Source organism: Schistocerca serialis, chromosome 6 (assembly GCF_023864345.2).
Source record: "Schistocerca serialis cubense isolate TAMUIC-IGC-003099 chromosome 6, iqSchSeri2.2, whole genome shotgun sequence".
Taxonomy (NCBI): domain Eukaryota; kingdom Metazoa; phylum Arthropoda; class Insecta; order Orthoptera; family Acrididae; genus Schistocerca; species Schistocerca serialis.
This window is the reverse complement of record NC_064643.1, coordinates 108220456-108240089: the sequence shown is the minus strand read 5'-3', so window position 1 is coordinate 108240089 and position 19634 is coordinate 108220456. Positions and strand designations below refer to the sequence as shown.

Here is a 19634-nt window from a genome sequence, read left to right as displayed (position 1 = left end):
CAATGAAACTTTCTCCAACCAAACCACACTGTACACACTTTGCCCTACCTCCTTCACCGCTCCGATAATCCCCTCCCGATTGCGCGTGGCGGAGTTGCCAGTGGTCACCACCGCCAGATCCCAGTTTGGCTCCAACCTCTCCTTCCTGACCCCACCGAACACCTGATCTTTAGTCTCTTCTTCCCCGGCCTTACCGTCACCTGCGCCCCCATCTATGTCCGCCCTAACGCCCCTATTCCCTTCGACTTCCTCTCTCACATTGACCGTACCTTCTCCTCCTACGTGATCGCCGCCGACCTCAGCATCCATAGTCGTTCCGCCGCTCAGTTACGGCGGTGGCATCGGTTCCTCTCCTCCCTTCAAGGTGAACTCATCCCCATCCCCCAGCACACCTGTCCTGAATCCAACTCCACTCCCGATGTTATCCTTTCCTCACCTAACCTCCTTGGCTGCGTAACGGTGGATGTTCTGGAGCCTATTGGTAGCGACCATCTCCCTGTCCTCCTCACCGTTTCAAACGGTCGTCGCCCCCGCCCCGACCCTCGTAATGACCCTCCTCCAAAGTACGTCCATGTCTATTCCCGTGCCAACTGGAATGCCTACTGGGATACCCTCTCCACCCAGGTCGTCACCACCCTGACGATGTAACCCATGCCGCCTCCTTTCTCCAGCAGACCCTGTCTGAGGCCGTCGAGGCCCACGTCCCTACTGTCGCCATCCAGCCCCACCATCCTACCTTACCCCCACAGGCTGTCCTCCTCCTCTGAGAATCCCATCGCCTCTACAGTGCCTTTCTCCACATGCGTGACCCGGACACACTATGACACCACCGGCAACTCCAGCGACACATTCGTAATTTGCTCATGGCTAAGAAACGCCGGGACTGGCAACAGACATGCATCCATTTAAATGCTACCCTACCTGTAAACTCGTCCAAGTTCTGGTCAGCCTTCAGTCTTCAGTCGCCTTATCGGAATTAAACCATCCCCCTACTATCCTCTTCTCCATGATGATCACCCCTTCCCTGACACCCTTAGTAAGGCCTATCACTTTGCCTCCTACCTCTCCGATGTCTTTTCCATCCCCGATGATCCCCAGTTCGATTACTCCCTCTTCCCAGATGTCCGCGATCGAACTGACACCTCTGTCCCTCCCCTCGCACCTGGTTTCCAGTACTTGGACACACGGAACTCAATGCCCCTATCACTACACAGGATCTCATTACTACACTCCACACAAAACACAACACCGCTCCTGGTCACGATCGTGTCACCTACCGTCACCTTTGTGAAGCTCCTGTCTCTTTCCTCTCCATCCTGGCCAGGCTCTACAATGTAGTCCTGTCCACCGGTTACTATCCTGACCTGTGGAAAACCTCCCGTATCCTGATGTTCTTTAAACCTGGCAAACCGCTGTTCACTGTCTCCTCCTACCATCCCATCAACCTTACCTCGGTCTTCAGCAAGGTCCTGGAATCTATCCTTACCTGACGCATCCACCAGCATCTCCGCCAGTACCGCCTCCTTCCCGTTACCCAGTGTGGCTTTTGGCCGTCCTTCTCTTCCGACGACCTTCTCCTTCACCTCACTCATCTCCTTTCCGACCAGCTTAATTCCCATCCCTCCGCAATCTTCTTTTCCCTGGACCTCGAACGTGCTTATGACTGCGTATGGCATTCCAGTCTCCTCTTCAAGCTCCAAACCTTCGCCCTTCCCATTAACTATGTCCATCGGCTCCTTTCTCTCCCACCGTCCTTCCTAAGTCACCATCCATAACACGGATTCCTACACCTTTTTTTCCTCCGCCGGTGTGCCCCAAGGCTCCGTCCTCTCCTCCCTTCTGTACCTTTTGTATACGGCGGACACGCTGCCGCCGTCACCACCCGTCCACCTTCTCCAGTTAGCCGATGACACCGCCTTCCTTGCCCTTGCCCCCACCCTGCAGCGCTCCCAAAACCTTCTCCAACCCCATCTTGACTGGTTCACTGCCTGGTGCAACCAGTGGCTGCTCAAGGTCAATCCCTCCAAAACCCAGGCGATCATTGTAGGCAAAACCACCCCTTCCTTCCGCCTCTTTGATTTCTATCTCACCGTCTATGGCCGTTCTATCACCATCACCCCCACCCTTAAGTACCTTGGTGTCACCCTCTACCGTCGCCTCTCCTGGCCCCCCCATCTCCGTCTCCTCAAGCTCCTTTCCGGCCGTACGTGGGGTCTGGACCCCTCCACCATCCTCCACACCTATAAATCACTCATCCGCCCTATCCTTTGTTACGCCCATCCGGCTTGGATCTCCACCCCTCCTACCTTTTATAAATCCCTTCAAATCCTTGAACGCCATGCTCTCCGCTTCGCCTATTGCATCTGTCTCCCCTGTCCCCCATGTGTATCCTGTACGATCTCATTCCGTTCCCCCACCTCCTCTTTTTCCTTGAATGGATATGGATCCTGTACACCTCCCGCAAACTCGATCCTCCTCACCTGCTTGTATTGCCCATCCTCTTCCATCCCCCGCCCGCTGCTGCGCCTATATTCCCACGTCTCACTCGGTCTCCATCTCTCCACCCTCCTTACCCTCTCCCAAGGTGGCTTCCGCCAGCTCCGCCTCCCTGATGATGTCCTCCTCCCCTCCATCTACCCCTCCTATCAACATTGATCCTCACCCCCCACTTCCTGTGTCCTTTCCTTTTGGCACCCTTCCTCCCTTCTCTCTCCTTTTCCCACCATCCCCCTTCCTCCACCCCTCTTCCCCCAGGCTTCCCCTCCCCCTTCCTCCCTTCCCCCTATCTCCCCTGCCCGTGGCATCTCTGCTCTCCCCTCTCCCTCTCCCCCCCCCCCTCCTCCTCTCTTGGCAGGTCACCGGACTCGTACACGCTCAGTGGACTTTCGCGGGCCGGAGATCATCGCCCTCAGTGTCTCGTGTGTGTTTAGTGTTCTTTCGCCGTCACGCCACCACTGTTCACGTGTGTCGTCGCAGTCATCCGTGTTATGTGCGCCGTGTCAACAAGTGTTAAGTGTTTTTTCTCGTCCACCGTGAACGGCTTCATGTTTATTGTTTTTCGTATCTACATTTTTTGCCCGCCGTTTTTATTGTATCATCTGTGCCACCTATATGTCATATTATTGTACCACTCAAGGCTGAAGAGCAGCGTAATATGCTGCTGACAGCCCGCCTTGTATGAGGTGATTAAAATTACAATAAAGAAAAAACAAAGCACACGGGGGCAGAGAAGGCGTCATCGAAAATTATTGCTTCCACCACACAGGCTCTTAGTTTGTCAGATTGTTAGGCAGCGTTGTTCTCAAATGGAAAACACATTTGTGTTCCACAAACAGAGCCTATAAGATGCAATTTGTTACACTTTGAAGCAGAGTAGTATGAAGTTGGCTGTCAGTGGTCTCACGAAAACGTTACTTTCAAGTAACTCCCCTTTCATTGTGCTTTGCTTAAGTTCTGTCATTTCCGAAGTTTGATAACACAGATTGCGTTATTAATGGCACGTGTTCAGTATCTTGGGTATATTTCAGGGCACAAACTGGATGTATGACTGTGCAGCAACATTCAGGTTCATTTTCGTCAGGCGTGGCTCAATTACAAAGCACAGTTGATACCGGAATAATCTGTAATTAATGTGGCCACGAAAGATGCTGCACGTCATTTAGTGGGCAGTTTTTCACAATTCATTTTGGTGAAAACAGAAGTAAGATGCCTAAAGCTTTCCAGGACATTTGTGATGTGTACTGCTTAGCTGAATCAACCTGGTTATAAGTTCTGTAAGTCACAGCAGGAAGTTCCTAAGTACACGAAAAACTGTGAGTTCACTATTAAAAGGCAAAACTTGGTTTCACCAGCGATTATTAATTCGTGACCTGATTAGTAAAACCAAACTCGAAACTTAATTTGTGCTGATGATAATTTGCTATAAGACGAGTAACACATTGAAACAACAAAAAAAAGTTGGCGTATCACGGTGATAGATTGTTTCATTTCCTATTTTCCAAATTTCATAGAAGCTATCCTTCATGCTTTGGAACTTCCAGTCGGTATATTCACCTAGAAGTAAGACATAGTAGTCTGCAGCTTGTGGTCTTGCGGTAGCGTTCTCGCTTCTCGAGCGGGACCCAGGGTTCGATTCCAGTCGGGGGCAGGGATTTTTCTGCCTCGAAATGACTGGGTGTTGTTGTGTCGTCTTCTTCATCATCATCATTCAGCCCCATTACGGAAGGCAATGGCAAACCACCTTGCCTAATACGGTGGTGCGGGTCTCCCGCATCGTCCCCTGCGCTCCCCAGAGTATGGGACCCCATCATCAAGAAATATTATGAAGCTACTGAGATGCCATCCGACTTGTCACCAAAGAGCTGCAGAAATATTTACAGCGTCGGGCGGGGCGTAAACAGGATAAACGTTTTTCTTCATGACTTTGTCGTCAAACCGCTTGCTTGTTTTGCTCCAGACTAGGTGAGAAACCAGCCTCACATTTCATCAGACGGATGCAGGAAGTGATCTTAAAACTGCTCTCGGTTTGGCCAGTGTATCAGATCAAAGGTAATACTGCACGCGGAATAGAATAGCATAGCAGAGTATTATTATCGACGGTTGCAAATGAGAATAATTTTTTTGCAGCAGGGGTAAGTAAAAAGTCAAGTTAGTGGATATTAGCTGCACCCTAAATTTTCGAGAGTGAAATCTGAATAAAAAGTGCTGCTTATTTTCTGGTCGATACGGTAACTGTGGTGTCACAGCCAGACACCACACTTGCTAGGTGGTAGCCTTTAAATCGGCCGCGGTCCGGTAGTATACGTCGGACCCGCGTGTCGCCACTGTCTGTGATTGCAGACCGAGCGCCGCCACACGGCAGGTCTAGAGAGACTTCCTAGCACTCGCCCCAGTTGTACAGCCGACTTTGCTAGCGGTGGTTCACTGACAAATTACGCTCTCATTTGCCGAGACGATAGTTAGCATAGCCTTCAGCTACGTCATTTGCTACGACCTAGCAAGGCGCCATTATCATTTGCTATTTATCTTGTGATGCATGTACCATCAGACTGATGTTCACCAATTATTGATTCAAGTTAAGTATTCCAGAAGCTGCGTACTTTATTTGCTAGTATCCATTACTTGTCCTGTTCCAGACCTCACGCCATCTTGCGTGAGCTTAAACGCCTGCCTTTCGGTCCCCCGTCCATTGTGGATTGGCTGTCTTGCCAGTCCACAACAGTAACTGCATTACCAGTCCAGATTGTTGTGACATGAAAGACAAAAGAAATATTCAAATACATTTAGGACATTTCATTGAAATTAGTTGCGTTACTATCTGAGACAATCCCCCAATAATGCCAGTAACATGGGTGCACATATTGTTGTCTTGTATTGATGACAAATTTCTGTTAATGGAAGTGAGGAAAGAATAGAAAAAAATAAAGCGGTTGTAGACCGTTGCGTTTTAATGAATAATTTATCAGTGCATTCATTACACAAAGATAAGCTATCACGTATAACCACAAGACGCTGGCTTGCATTTAGCTATGGGGCAGCATGGTGGCGCAAAACATTGCACCGGGTCTGAAGGAGAGCACGTCTGATCGTGCCTGCAAGGATTGCTTGCACATGGGTCCTTGCACTGAAACAGATAAAAAGCATATATAAAAGTTTACTGACAGAAGTATGTCAACATATCACTGTGGTTTTTGTGGATATAATTCCTTTAAATTAGCATAAATACATTTTTTTTTTTTACATCTTCAGTTGCTCGAATGGCTCTGTCGCTGCGCTCAGTTTCGCCATGCTACAGTTTTCATCTCTATATACGTGATATACACAACCTATTTTCAGTATTCTAGACTTCAGTATGAATGAAAAAAGAAGAAAACGCGACACTGCTGTAATATCGTACAGTATTTATTGTTTTACAAACCATTTTTCCGCTGTTGCACCATCGTCAAGCAGAACGTCTTACCAAAATTTTTGTGGAAACAAAGATTTTAAGCTAGTGCGTCTGCAGTGCATCTCATCTTGTTTCCACGGAAGGTAATTCTTAATGTGCGATTTAGGACTAAAAGGAGATGGAGATTTCAGTAAAATGTAATGTAACGCTATTTAGTTTAGATAAAATATGTGGCACATTAAATAATGAACTACATGTTACATTACAACAATTGTTCTGAGAAGAAAAATGTGGTGTCACCGCCAGACACCACACTTGCTAGGTGGTAGTTTTAAATTGGCCGCGGTCCATTAGTACATGTCGGACCCGCGTGTCGCCACTGTGTGATCGCAGACCGAGCGCCACCACAAGGCAGGTCTCGAGATACGGACTAGCACTCGCCCCAGTTGTACGGACGACTTTGCTAGGAAAGGTTCACTGAGAATTACGCTCTCATTTGCCGAGACGATAGTTAGCATAGCCTTCAGCTAAGTCAATTGCTACGACCTAGCAAGGCGCCATTTATCCTTTGCTATGTATCTAATGAAGCATGTACAGTAACAAGACCAATGTTCACCAATTGTGGATTAAAGTTAAGTATTCCAGCCGCTACGTACTTTTCTTTATAGCATTCATTACGTATCCTGTTTCAGATCTCAAGCCATCCTGCTTTAGTAGCGCGTGCCTTTCGGCTTCCTCTCATTGTGTCTAGGCTGTCTTGTCTAGACACAACAAAAAATAAGTTAATTAATATAAAGTAGGAGAGGGGAGGGGAGGGGAAATTCACGACCTAAGGAAAAATCGATGTGAGCTATTCATTATGTTATTAAACACCTAATAGAACGAGTGCATACCATACTATTGACATTTCTCGAAATATTCCAGTTGATTGAAAGTAGGTATAAACGTGACCTTAATTTTTAATACTAAAATAAGGAAAAATGCGAATGCATGGTATTCCTCACCTCTCAGGGTAATGACACGCAGGGTATGGGGTTATAACACGCTAAACAAACAGTGCATGCAAATGAACAATATATTATTTTTATTTTCATTAGTTTAGTTTATTAATTACATGAACTAAACTGTACTTAAAAAACATAGTTCAAATGGCTCTGAGCACTATGGGACTTAACATCTGAGGTCATCGGTCCCTAGAACTTAGAACTACTTAAACCTAACTAACCTAAGGACATCACCCACATCCATGCCCGAGGCAGGATTCGAACCTGCGACCGTAGCGGTCGCGCGGCTCCAGACTGAAGCGCCTAGAACCGCTCGGTCACAACGGCCGGCAAAACTGTACATCAGTGAACAAAATAATGAAGTTCTGTAAACATTTCTTATATATATATATATTTTTTTTTAATAGGTGCTAAATGAGTTCATCTTCTTGGATAGCAAACACCATAGGTGTAATCTTTTGGAGCTGTTACGTTCTGTGAGACTACACCTACTACACGAGACACATCGGTACAATAATTCTCCATCTTTCCCAGACTTTTCACAAACTAAACAGACATTTTCTGAGAAAGCCAAAGGATCAATTTCATCCATTTGATCGTCATCACAAATGTCCTTTAAGTCGAGATTTAGGACATCGCTGCTGCTTTAACTTTCTAGTTCGTGTTTCTTGTTATATGAGCCTTTTATAAGTCATAGAAGTGTGCACTTACGAAGTGTGTGAGAGAATTAATGAGGCTGATTTTTTATCTACGAAAGTTTGTTTTCTCGAGCAACAACACTGTCCCATTCATATTAGTTCCCTACGGCAGCTGTGGGTCGGAGGAGTCGTTGTTTCCAGTCTTGGTGGCAGCGCTGAAAGGCTTCAACTGGTAGAGCCTCTAACATGCCCGTCACTTTCTTCTGTATGTTCTCCAGAGTCCCAAAAAGACGTCCTTTTAAGATACTTTTCAAGTGTGGAACGATGGGATTGCCTTTTCAGGAGAGCTTCTGTAAAGTGTGGAAAGTAGGAGACATACTGGCAGAAGTAAGGCTGTGAAGAGGGGGCGGGAGTCGTGCTTGGGTAGCTGAGTTGGTAGAGCACTTGCCCGCGAAAGTCAAAGGTCCCGAGTTCGAGTCTCGGTCCGGCACACAGTTTTAATCTGCCAGGAAGTTTCATATCAGCGCACACTCCGCTCCAGAGTGAAAATCTCATTCTGGCACCATCCAGGTGTCTACAACGTGTGGTCTCAGTCGATTCACTTCTTCCCTGAGCCTTTCAAGGACATATTTGTAAAACACTTGGTTGACAGTTCGTCCTGGAAGAACGAATTCTTTATGCACGATATCTCTAGTGTGAAAAAAAAAAACAGATCAGCATTGTTTTGATCTTCTTTTTCTCGGTCGAGGAGATGTATCAGTGTGTCACTCCTCACATTGCCGTTTTGTTTTAGGATCGTACTAAAAATCCAGGACTCATCATCTGTATTAGTCCTCTCAATAAGACCAAAGCACAGGCATCCTTCTCAGTTTCAAGGTTATTCGGCACCACTTTAGCACAAACTTTTCGCATGTGCAAACCTTCAGTCAAAATTTGATGTATGGTGAAAGTCTTTAAGTTTAATGGGAGCATCCTTACTGTTAAACGTCCGTCTGGTCTCACAAGAGCACTCACAGATTCGACACTTTCGTCGGTTTTTGAAGTTGAAGGTATCCCTGAGCGAGGTTCATTTTCAATATGTTCTCGGCCTTCCAGAAATCATTTATGCCAGCGAAAAACTTGTGCTCTAGATAAAGTATGTTCCCCATAGGCCCGTTTCAACTTTTTAAAGGCCGCACTCTCAGATTCCCCAAGTTTAACACAAAACGTGGTTCCACAACGTTGCTCTAAATTGCTCTGTTCCATTTTCGTAACACATAACAAAAAGAAAACTTCACTGATGGTTCTCTCAAAAATCACGTGGTGGCTGTACGGAGCTACAAGTCAGACTGAACATCAGGAAGGGATGAACACACTGCTCCACACAGGCAGGACAACACACCACTGCCAGACAGCTCGCACTGTTTTCAGTGTCATTACTTTTCTCAGACGCCTAGTATCATCTTTATCTTTAAGTTTTCTTTGTATGTTTTCTTCAGATGTCTTTTTCATAGCTTCTTTTTCTTTCTTTATTGATAACTCCGTTTGTAGTAGTTCCTGTTCTGGGGTTGTTGTAAGGATGACTGACTTTTCCTTAGACTTCCATTAAGCTTGTTTTGTCTTAGGAAGAACTTTTTTTGTTTTGGAATAGAAGATATCTCACATACACTAAAATGGTTGACAGCTGAACTTTTAATTGAATCTTTGAGACCTCTTCTACCAAAGGTGTAACATCTTCTCGCGATGTTCTAGGAAAGTATTCTTGAATTTTTCGGGGGTATCTGGTTCCTTTGTGGAAACAACCACCTCATTCCCATTTTTTGCATTCGGGAGCTCTTCATCTTCAAGTACAGCGTTTCTGAAGGTGTCACATTGTTGTAAGCCAATATGCTGAAATTCGTCTGGATTGAAAGGACAAATGCCTCGTACCTTAAACCCCGACTGTCCTTTGTCCATAGTAGCAACCTTAATATGTGTATTATAAAAAGTACAGCTAACTCATAAGATGTAATTTTTTCACGCACCCTTGACTTCATGTACAGATCATACTCTCGACTGAAGGCTGATTTTAAAGAGGGGAAGAATATGAAGTCAAGCAGTTGAAGCTTGTGAGAACTGTGTGGAAGTACACTACTGGCCATTAAAATTGCTACACTACGAAGATGACGTGCTACAGACGCGAAATTTAAACGACAGGAAGAAGATGCTGTGATATGCAAATGATTAGCTTTTCAGAGCATTCACACAAGGGTGGCGCCGGTAGTGACACCTACAACTTGCTGACATGAGGAAAGTTTCCAACCGATTTCTCACACACATACAGCAGTTGACCGGCGTTGCCTTGTGAAACGTTGTTGTGATGCCTCGTGTAAGGAGGAGAAATGCCTACCATCACGTTTCCGACTTTGATATAGGTCGGATTGTAGCCTATCGCGATTGCGGTTTATCGTATCGCGACATTGCTCCTCGCGTTGGTCGAGATCCAATGCCTGTTAGCAGAATATGGAACCGGTGGGTTCAGGAGGGTAATACGGAAAACCGTGCTGGATCCCAACGGCGTCGTATCACTAGCAGTCGAGATGACAGGCATCTTATCCGCATGGCTGTAACGGATCGTGGAGCCACGTCTCGATCCCTGAGTCAACAGATGGGGATGTTTGCAAGACAACAATCATCTGCACGAACAGTTCGACGACGTTTGCAGCAGAATGGACTACCAGCTCGGAGACCATGGCTGTGGTTACACTTGACGCTGTATCACAGACAGTGTACTCAACGATGGACCTGGGTGCACGAATGGCAAAACGTCATTTTTTCGGATGAAATCAGGTTCTGTTTACAGCATCATGATGGTCGCATCCGTGTTTGGAGACATCGCGGTGAACGCACATTGGAAGCGTGTATTCGTCATCGCCATACTGGCGTATCACCCGGCGTGATGGTATGGGGTGCCATTGGTTACACGTCTCGGTCGCCTCTTGTTCGCATTGACGGCACTTTGAACAGTGGACGTTACATTTCAGATGTGTTACGACCCGTGGCTCTACCCTTCATTCGATCCCTGCGAAACCCTACATTTCAGCTGGATAATGCACGACCGCATGTTGCAAGTCCTGTACGGGCCTTTCTGGATACATAAAATGTTCGACTGCTGCCCTGGCCAGCACATTCTCCACATCTCTCACCAACTGAAAACGTCTGGTCGATGGTGACCGCGCAAATGGCTCGTCACAATACGCCAGTCACCACTCTTGATGAACTGTGGTATCGTGTTGAAGCTGCATGGGCAACTGTACCTGTACACGCCTTCCAAGCTCTGTTTGACTCAATGCCCAGGTGTATAAAGGCCGTTATTACGGCCAGAGGTGGTTGTTCTGGGTACTGATTTCTCAGGATCTATGCACCCAAATTGCGTGAAAATGTAATCACATGTCAGTTCTAGTATAATGTATGTGTCCAATGAATACCCGTTTGTCATTTGCATTTGTTCTTGGTGTAGCAATTTTAATGGCCAGTAGTGTATGGTTATTATGATAAGAGAGTATTTTTACAAAATTCAAAAATAGTATGTGAAATGTATCTGCTGTAATTATCTAAAATCAGCAACACCGGATCATCAACAATGAATTTTACATTCTTTGGAAATGCTGGACCATTTCGAAAAATAATGCCTCATTGTACCAGCCACTCATGGAACAACCATATATCTCTCCAAATGTTCCATCTTTACTTAAGTGATTTGACATTCTTTTCCAGGGGAAGATGAATAAAGCAGCGCTTTAAGAACATATCACTGTATCGTTTTATCCCCTTTCCCAGGAGGTAGACTCACCTCCCTCTACTTGTTTAACATCTTTAGCAGCCAAAATCTCTCAGGCTTTTGCACGGTAATTATGTCTTTCACATCGATAATGAACGCTTGTCCCTCTCTAAATTTATATTTTTCAAAGACAAACTCAACATTTTGAAAATATACTTTAACCTGCTCGTCATTAAGTGCCTCTGCTTTATTAATCTTAGTTGCTTCAGGTTTTCTCAGGCTATTACTCGGGCAACATTCTAAAAATGGAACTAGATAGTCCTTTCTAGCTAACCTAGATGACTTATCAAAATTGTTAGTGTTCTTGTTAGCCTCTCTTAATCAAACGCAATCTTTCGCAGCTGGATGCACCTAATGCCACAGAACAGCTTGGTCATCGTAATGATCCCTAATCTTACTTTCCTGTTCAATCTAAATGTGGGTTTTCTTCGAAGTTTTGGACTCTCGATACTTTTCTCTCTCATTCTGGTATACAGAGTAGCTTCATGAACTCAAAAAGTTCTGGATGCTTCTCATATTTTTCTTCTTGATTTTACGGCATTAAAAGCTTTATTCCTTCCTCTTGGATCCATTTTGCTTCCTGGATTTTTCTTTTATAATCTTTAGTCATCTGAAGTAAAAGAACTCGTTGGAATTGAAAACATAACCTACAACTTTTATTATCAAGAGGAAATACCACGTACTTGAACAGCCACATGCCGATACCCAAAAGTGAGTTCGGTGACTAAACTAAGCAGAACTCTGCTACAATTAAATGAAAGGCCAAATCTAGGGCTAGAGCTTGATATGCAAAACGTTACATTAAAGCGACTTACAGCGGCACTTACCTTGCAAAATACAGCTGACAAAAATTACGTAAAACGCATTGAAAATAATTCTTTAAGCAAGCAAACTAACTTGCATGTTTTTAATCTCATGTCCTTTTCTACTTAGCAGAGCACCTGTGATGCCTCGTGTGAGATGTAGTGTGCTTTTTTCACGTGGAGGGAATCAAAAGTTCCTAAATAAATAGATAATGCAATACGCAGTCTTTGTTACTTGGTGTCCGCTGTAACATCATAGGTGAGGACTTATATGACGCTGACACTGACATCTTGGTAACTATTTGACCTTCCACCATTTTGGGCCTACACTGATGTATATTTTAAGAAAAATCATGCCTTTATCATTGCCATACAGTTTCCAGGCAACATACAGCGACACAGCTGTAATTTACAAAGGTTATAGTATTCTGCGACAAAACCCATTAGGCATTCTAACAAAGATTTTACTGTCGAAACGTTGGGGACTTATAAAATTATCAGACAAGTGGCATGTGTTAGTGGGACTATTTCAGCACAATAACACTGCTTATCAGCTTGTAATACATGTAGAGAATTTCCCATGGGGTGGAAACGTGCTCACCGTAACTCGCAACTGTAGTCATAGACCTCCGATCACAAGCAAAGAGCTTCTGTCCTACATGCAAAAATAAGGGAGGAAGAACTGAAATAAAACTTCACGAATTGTGAGGGTATGTTATTGTAGTGATTACAAAACTTAATCAAATTGACAAAGAAACTAGCTTATGAGTCCACTTACTATGTGACGTTCTACCACCTCTGGCCTGGATTCCCGCAATGATTTGGTCGGGGAGGGGGTCATAAAGCTGTTTTATCCTCTCCTGAGGTAAGCTGGCGCACAACAGTTGTATCTAGTCTTTGATATAACGGATACTGCCATTGGGATGGTGTCACAAGCTAGTCCCACGTATGTTCTATGGTGGACAAGTCTGATGATACCGCTGGCCACGGGAGAACCTCAACATACCCAGACAGTTCATAGAGATGCATACCATGTGTAGATGGTCACTGTCCTGATGAAAAATGGTACCGCAATACTGCCACATGAGAGGTAACACATGATGGCGCAGGATGTCCATGACATAGTATTGAGCCATCATGGTTCCCTAAAGCACTACCAGCCATAAAGTCATACCTAATGACTACCCACACCATGACGCCAGTAATGACGGCTCTAGGCCTCTCTGAAACACTGGAAGAATGGGACCGGTCCCCACGTCTCCGCCATACTCGCTGATGACAATCATATAGGGTAAAGAAGAACTGTGATTCATCACTCAATGCAATGACACACCAATCATTAGCAGCTCATTATTCACACTCGTGGCACAAACCCTAACACAGCCATTTGTGATGCGATGTTAATGACAGCCTATGTACACAAGGGACAGTAATTCCCTAATACAACTACTGGTAAACTCTGACCAGTGGTGCCTTATGATACAGAATATTGCATGGTATCTTTTACTTGTTCTCCGATGGTAGGCACAGGTGTGAAGGGGTATAATGTGTTTGGTGCACAATATGGTGATACTCCTATTTGGAGATCAGCTGTGCTTTACTGCAACCTTGATGACAAAGGGCCTACCCTCATATTCCCATGCATTCCATCATTGGTTCACTGTCACATCTGAATTCCCCACACATTTAGATGTTGCATGATTCCAATAGCCAGCCAAATGGAGACCCGGAATGCAACCCCCTCCTAGCTCTATCAATATCACATCAATATGTGGCATTCTTGTATCCTTCACAGTGATTAAATCTGTCACTATTTACACTTCTTGTATGACCTACTGGGCCTGATAATAACACTAAAAACGAACAACACTAATGAACTGTGGTGACCATTCAGTGTGTAGTTGGGTCAGCCATATTTTGGACTGGTATCATGTAAAGTGTCTTGAAAGGAGGATATAAGATGAACATCAACAAAAGCAAAACGAGGATAATGGAATGTAGTCAAATTAAATCGGGTGATGCTGAGGGGATTAGATTAGGAAATGAGACACTTAAAGCAGTAAAGGAGTTTTGCTATTTAGGGAGTAAAATAACTGATGATGGTCGAAGTAGAGAGGATATAAAATGTAGACTGGCAATGGCAAGGAAAGCGTTTCTGAAGAAGAAAAATTTGTTAACATCGAGTATAGATTTAAGCGTCAGGAAGTTGTTTCTGAAAGTATTTGTATGGAGTGTAGCCATGTATGGAAGTGAAACATGGACGATGAATAGTTTGTACAAGAAGAGAATAGAAGCTTTCGAAATGTGGTGCTACAGAAGAATGCTGAAGATAAGGTGGGTAGATCACGTAACTAATGAGGAGGTATTGAATAGGATTGGGGAGAAGAGAAGTTTGTGGCACAACTTGACTAGAAGAAGGGATCGGTTGGTAGGACATGTTTTGAGGCATCAAGGGATCACAAATTTAGCATTGGAGGGCAGCGTAGAGGGTAAAAATCGTAGAGGGAGACCAAGAAATGAATACACTAAGCAGATTCAGAAGGATGTAGGTTGCAGTAGGTACTGGGAGATGAAGAAGCTTGCACAGGATAGAGTAGCATGGAGTGCTGCATCAAACCAGTCTCAGGACTGAAGACCACAACAACAACAACATCACGTAAAGGTGAGGATCGGCTTTCATTGCTGTTTGAAGGCCATGTAGTATCTGAACAAGATGTACCAACAGACTGTCCAGTCACATAGCCTACATGTTGGTCACGAGTTAATCGTTCAAAATGATTTTGCAGCACCACACAAGACCTATCTATTGAAAACCTTCCATCAGAAGGCGGGAATAACGCAAGCTGAACGAACTATATTATTTGCTGACACGAGCTCAACTAAGGTATGCGTGGAACTAGCCATCATAGGAACCAATGGAAGTGCCCAGGAGGGCCACTATAAAGACTGGAATGGGCTTCAGCAGCAGCACCTGTCGTGGGCAGCTTGCCAAACAAGAGTAATGGACATTGCAATGGTTCACCTACATCAGCCGCAAATACGCTTTTTATTTCCCCCTTTCAAGTCTGAAAACGTTTGCTGAGTGATGGAAGAGGGCTGGTAAGTGGGAAAAAAACCTTTCATCATTATTTATAAAAATTTATTTGTGTCATCATCGTAAAGCGTGCAAGACGCCGCAGAGCACGACGTGCTGGGGACTGTAGCACCTGACTGACCAACATGGAGGTAGTGTGGGAGAGGAAGAATCATCAAGGAACAGTAAACGCTAGACAACCCGCCCGCCGATGTTTTCTTGAGAATGAACAAAGTATGAATGTGTAAGAGCTAGTTTTGGCATCGTGTTGATGCCTAATTGACATAATACTTTTTGGTGCACCAGACCACAATAATGGAAAATAAACATTGTTTCATCTACGTGAAGGGTAGTTAGGTATCTCGACGTGCGGTGAATGTAAATGTATTTTTCAGAATGTACTCAACAGTTATTTGTTCAACAATTCTCTGTTTCATTTTTGCATGATGAGAGTATTCGAGTAACTGTGTGTTGACCTATTATCCATTTGTTACAATACAGTCCAGTTTACCTTTCATTTAATGAATATTTGTGTGTAAGGAGGGGTAATTGTTAATTGTTACTTACTTGTGGTGGTTTACGCCTTGGAATTGTTAATCGCTCGGAGCAGAAGAATTTTGTATATTGTGAGAATTACAGGTGTTTAGGCAATGAGATGCAAAATTAGGACCCCAGTAAGACTTTCAGTCCTGGATCTGTTGCAGCATAATTTAGGATTTTTTCGTTAGGCCCCTTTCTTTGGACGGTCCACCCGATTCATAAAACAGGACTGATAGTGTATAGGAAGTGAGCCACCCATAAGTTAAATCTAATCGTTCAGGCCATTAAATAGGAGAACCGACACCATGTACATGATGAATTCTGTGCGGCAGCATGGTATCGATTGTTAACCAGTGGCAGATTTTGATTTTATAGGTTTGCATTTCATAACAGACTGCCTGTATTTCGGTTATCGTTTTATTTTTATTTCACGTTTCTGTTATTTAAAGTAATAGGGATTACTCGTTATTAACTACTGCCCTAGCCCCTAAACCCACACGGGTTCTTAGATACGAGGGGGGACCCAAAAGAAACCGGAATCGTAATGCTGCACATCGTGTACTTGTAGTAGCAGGATGAGCCGCAAGAGGGTTGTAGTGGGAGGTCCGCTGAGTCATTCTGCCACCACGCAGCGTCACCCAACAGTGAGGAGTGTGGTTTCATAGGCAGTTCTTTGAGTGTGCGTACAGTGCAGACGTGACACGAGGAAATGGTTAGTTATTACGAACAACGTGCGGCAGCGAAGTTTTGTTTCTTGCTCGGCAAGAACGCAGCAGAAACTGTTGCGATGATTCAGACAGCCTACAAAGACCATGCTGTTAGTAAAACGCAAGTGTACGAATGGTTTTCTCGGTTTAAAAAGGGAGAAATGGTGATTGAAGACCACCCCATTCCGGTCGACCTTCAACTGCTCGAAGCGAAGACAACATCGACAAAATCCGTGATCTCATCAGTGAAGATCGACACAGGACAATCGACCAACTCGAGAACTTGTCCGGGTTGTCCTGGAGCTCAATTCAGCGCATCTTGACCATCGATTTGAGATTGCGAAGAGTGGCAGCAAAATTCGTGCCGAAGCTCCTTACCGGAGATCAAAGGGATCGTCGCGTTCAAGCCTGTCTCGAAATGAAGGACACGTTCAAAGATGATCCACATTTTTTCAACAAAATCATTACAGGTGATGAGTCATGGTGCTATGGGTACGATCCAGAAAGTAAACAACAGTCATCGCCTCACCTCGACCAAATAAAAGCTCGACAAGTGAAATCGAATGTGGAAACGATGTTGATCTTTTTTTTTCTTTTTTTGACATCAAAGGGATCGTACACTCTGAATTTGTCCCTCAAAACCAGACAGTAAACCAACAGTTCTATTTGGAGGTTATGAAACGGCTTCGCAGAAGTTTGTCGCGAAAACGTCTGGCTTTGTGGGATTGTGGCGTGTGGTTGCTGCATCACGACAACGCTCCCGCGCAAGCGTTCGCCAGTGTTTGGCCCCAACGAAGACGACTACCTTGACCCACGCGCCCTCCGACTTCTTCCTATTCCCGAGGATGAAAAGAGACTTGAGAGGGAAGCGTTTTGCGCACGTGGAAGACGTAAAACGCAATGTCATGAAAGTGCTAGCAGGTATCAAAGAGGACGAATTTAAAAGGTGCTTCTAACACTGGAATGAACGTTCGGACAAGTGTATTAATGCTAATGGAGAGTACTTCGAAGGAGATTAAGGTTGTATTTGAAAACAATAAAGTATATGCTTTCTAGAAAGAAATTCCGGTTATTTTTGGGTCCCCCTCGTATACAGGCATTGAGAAACGTTCTTTGAACAGTTCACATGGAGTCTCAACTCCTACAGGTCGAGGGACATCTGGCCAGCAATCACCACATCAGAGTGGCTTTACTGCTCAAACTTCTGCCTTTCCTCCAGGCTTCTCCTGGTGCCAAATGTGAACAGGGCAATGCACAGTTTCTTGTGACGAGGAATACGCAAGCTTTCTTTGAAGAATCGTTGGCAGCATAAGTACAAGTTATGTTTGAAGCTATGCCATTGCGTTCAAACACTCTCAATTCAGACAGCATGGAGTTAAGTGTGATATTATGTACTGTTCTTTAATCCTAGGGACCTTTTTATTGACATGCATCTCGTCTGAATTATAAAATTACTTTTAGTCACACGAATCTTTTTTGGTCATGCAGTTTTCACAAACGTTATCAAACGTTATAACTAGAGTACATATTAAATAATATTCTGCCTCAGTTTCTATTACCTTTTGCTGTGTTACATCCCGCACTGTTCCCTTCTGCTGTGCTACTATCTTCTCCTTTGATGATGATGATGATGATTCATATGAATCATCTGACGTGACAATGCAAACCACCAGCAAAAAGAGAGTAAATTTCCCGAAGATGTTCATGTTGGAAGGAAGGCCGGAACTGCAAAAGATGATATAGTTTTCTTTGTTTATGTCGAATAGTTAGCATTTAATATGAAGAATATTAACACTATATAAAAATAAGATATCGTCATAGCAGGACACCCTAAGGTAAAGATATTCCAGATGATATTAATTTTATGTATGTGAAGATATTCGTGAAAATCGTATCGCATAGCAAGAAGTACATACTTGTCACATGTCCTTCATGTAAAAAAATATGGCTATAATTGAAACTTATGGTAGGTATCTTCCGCCTCTCCTCCTCCAAATACAGAAAGCATAAACTCATCTATCCTAACCACACACACACACACGCACACACACACACACACACACACACACACACACACACACACACACTTTTTTCAATGTGAAAGTATTACATCAGTCTCGGGAACCCGTCCCGTCGGCTTGTCATGCATTGACGACTTACTGAGCAATTCCTTTTTATCTTGAGGCTGTTGGAAACCAGCGAGAGCACTCCAAAGATAGGTTACCAGAGATATAAGGCAACTGGCAGGCGCAGTTGGTGGAATTTGGGTTGCAGAAGGAAAACAATAACGGAAGAAGCTTGTAAACTGCAGATGCTCCCCGCAGCTATCTCAGAGCTGATATTTCAGTTAAGAGAATTTGCTGGTACCTTCATAGGCCTCTGGAAACTGTTGTAAGGTGCCACAGTAGATAGTGGCAGCATGGAAGCATATCTCAACATATGCAGCGACACCGATTTTATTAATGACAACCCCAACATCAGTGGCTTGACAAGGGCTAGAGTGAGGTGGGAAATGGGCAAAACTGCTAAGGCAGCGATCCTATCCCCGAGAAGGAAGTTTCCATCCTCAGGGAGAAGCAGAATCATGTTAAGCAATATTTTTGCTAGCCTTACAAAGAAGGGCAGTGATGATTAGCTTACATCTGAACTGTTGCTGATGAAGAAGGAGTTTGTTAGTGTGTAGGATCGAAACACCCCACCGACAGAGTAGGAGAAAGGGAAACACCCAAATGTAGTTGGCCGGAGACACAGTGTGGTGGCGCCAAGACTCACGTCAGGCTGGCCGTTGACTAAAGTACTTGTAGGGCTGGAGGGCCTCAGGTAACCTCCGACTTAAGTCTGTTTTCTCACTTTGGAGTGCTCCTCTCAAATATTTGCATTGTAAGATGCTGCTATTGATTGCTACTTATGATGGCTCTCTGGATTCAGATACTGACTTTTGCTGTATCGATAGTCTAACCTTTGCTTTTTCTAAAGTCTAGAAATAGCCTTTAGTGTAGTAATTTGAACATAATAAAAAAGTGCTGTTCAGACATTTTGCGTTCCCTGAGCCCCTACAAGTATGCTTAACGATTCCTAAAATCTGCTACTCTTGTAGGTGCTCTGTGACAGTGTTTGGCGCCGATCCGAGGAGACACATGCCGTCACCGGAAGTTTGTCTTTCTGCATTTCTTTCTGACCGGA

General features: G+C 44.4%; 1 protein-coding gene across 1 annotated transcript in view; it reads right to left on the bottom strand.

Moving 5' to 3' along the window:
• Positions 1-5491: 5491 nt before the first annotated feature.
• LOC126484668 (uncharacterized) overlaps positions 5492-19634 on the bottom strand; it is a 61330-nt gene continuing 47187 nt past the window's right edge. The window contains exons 2-3 of the mRNA XM_050108261.1: positions 18011-18176; positions 5492-5623 (exon numbers count right to left, since the gene is read on the bottom strand). Of these exons, the coding sequence (XP_049964218.1) occupies positions 5492-5623; positions 18011-18176 (298 nt within the window). The remainder of the gene's footprint in view (positions 5624-18010; positions 18177-19634) is intronic.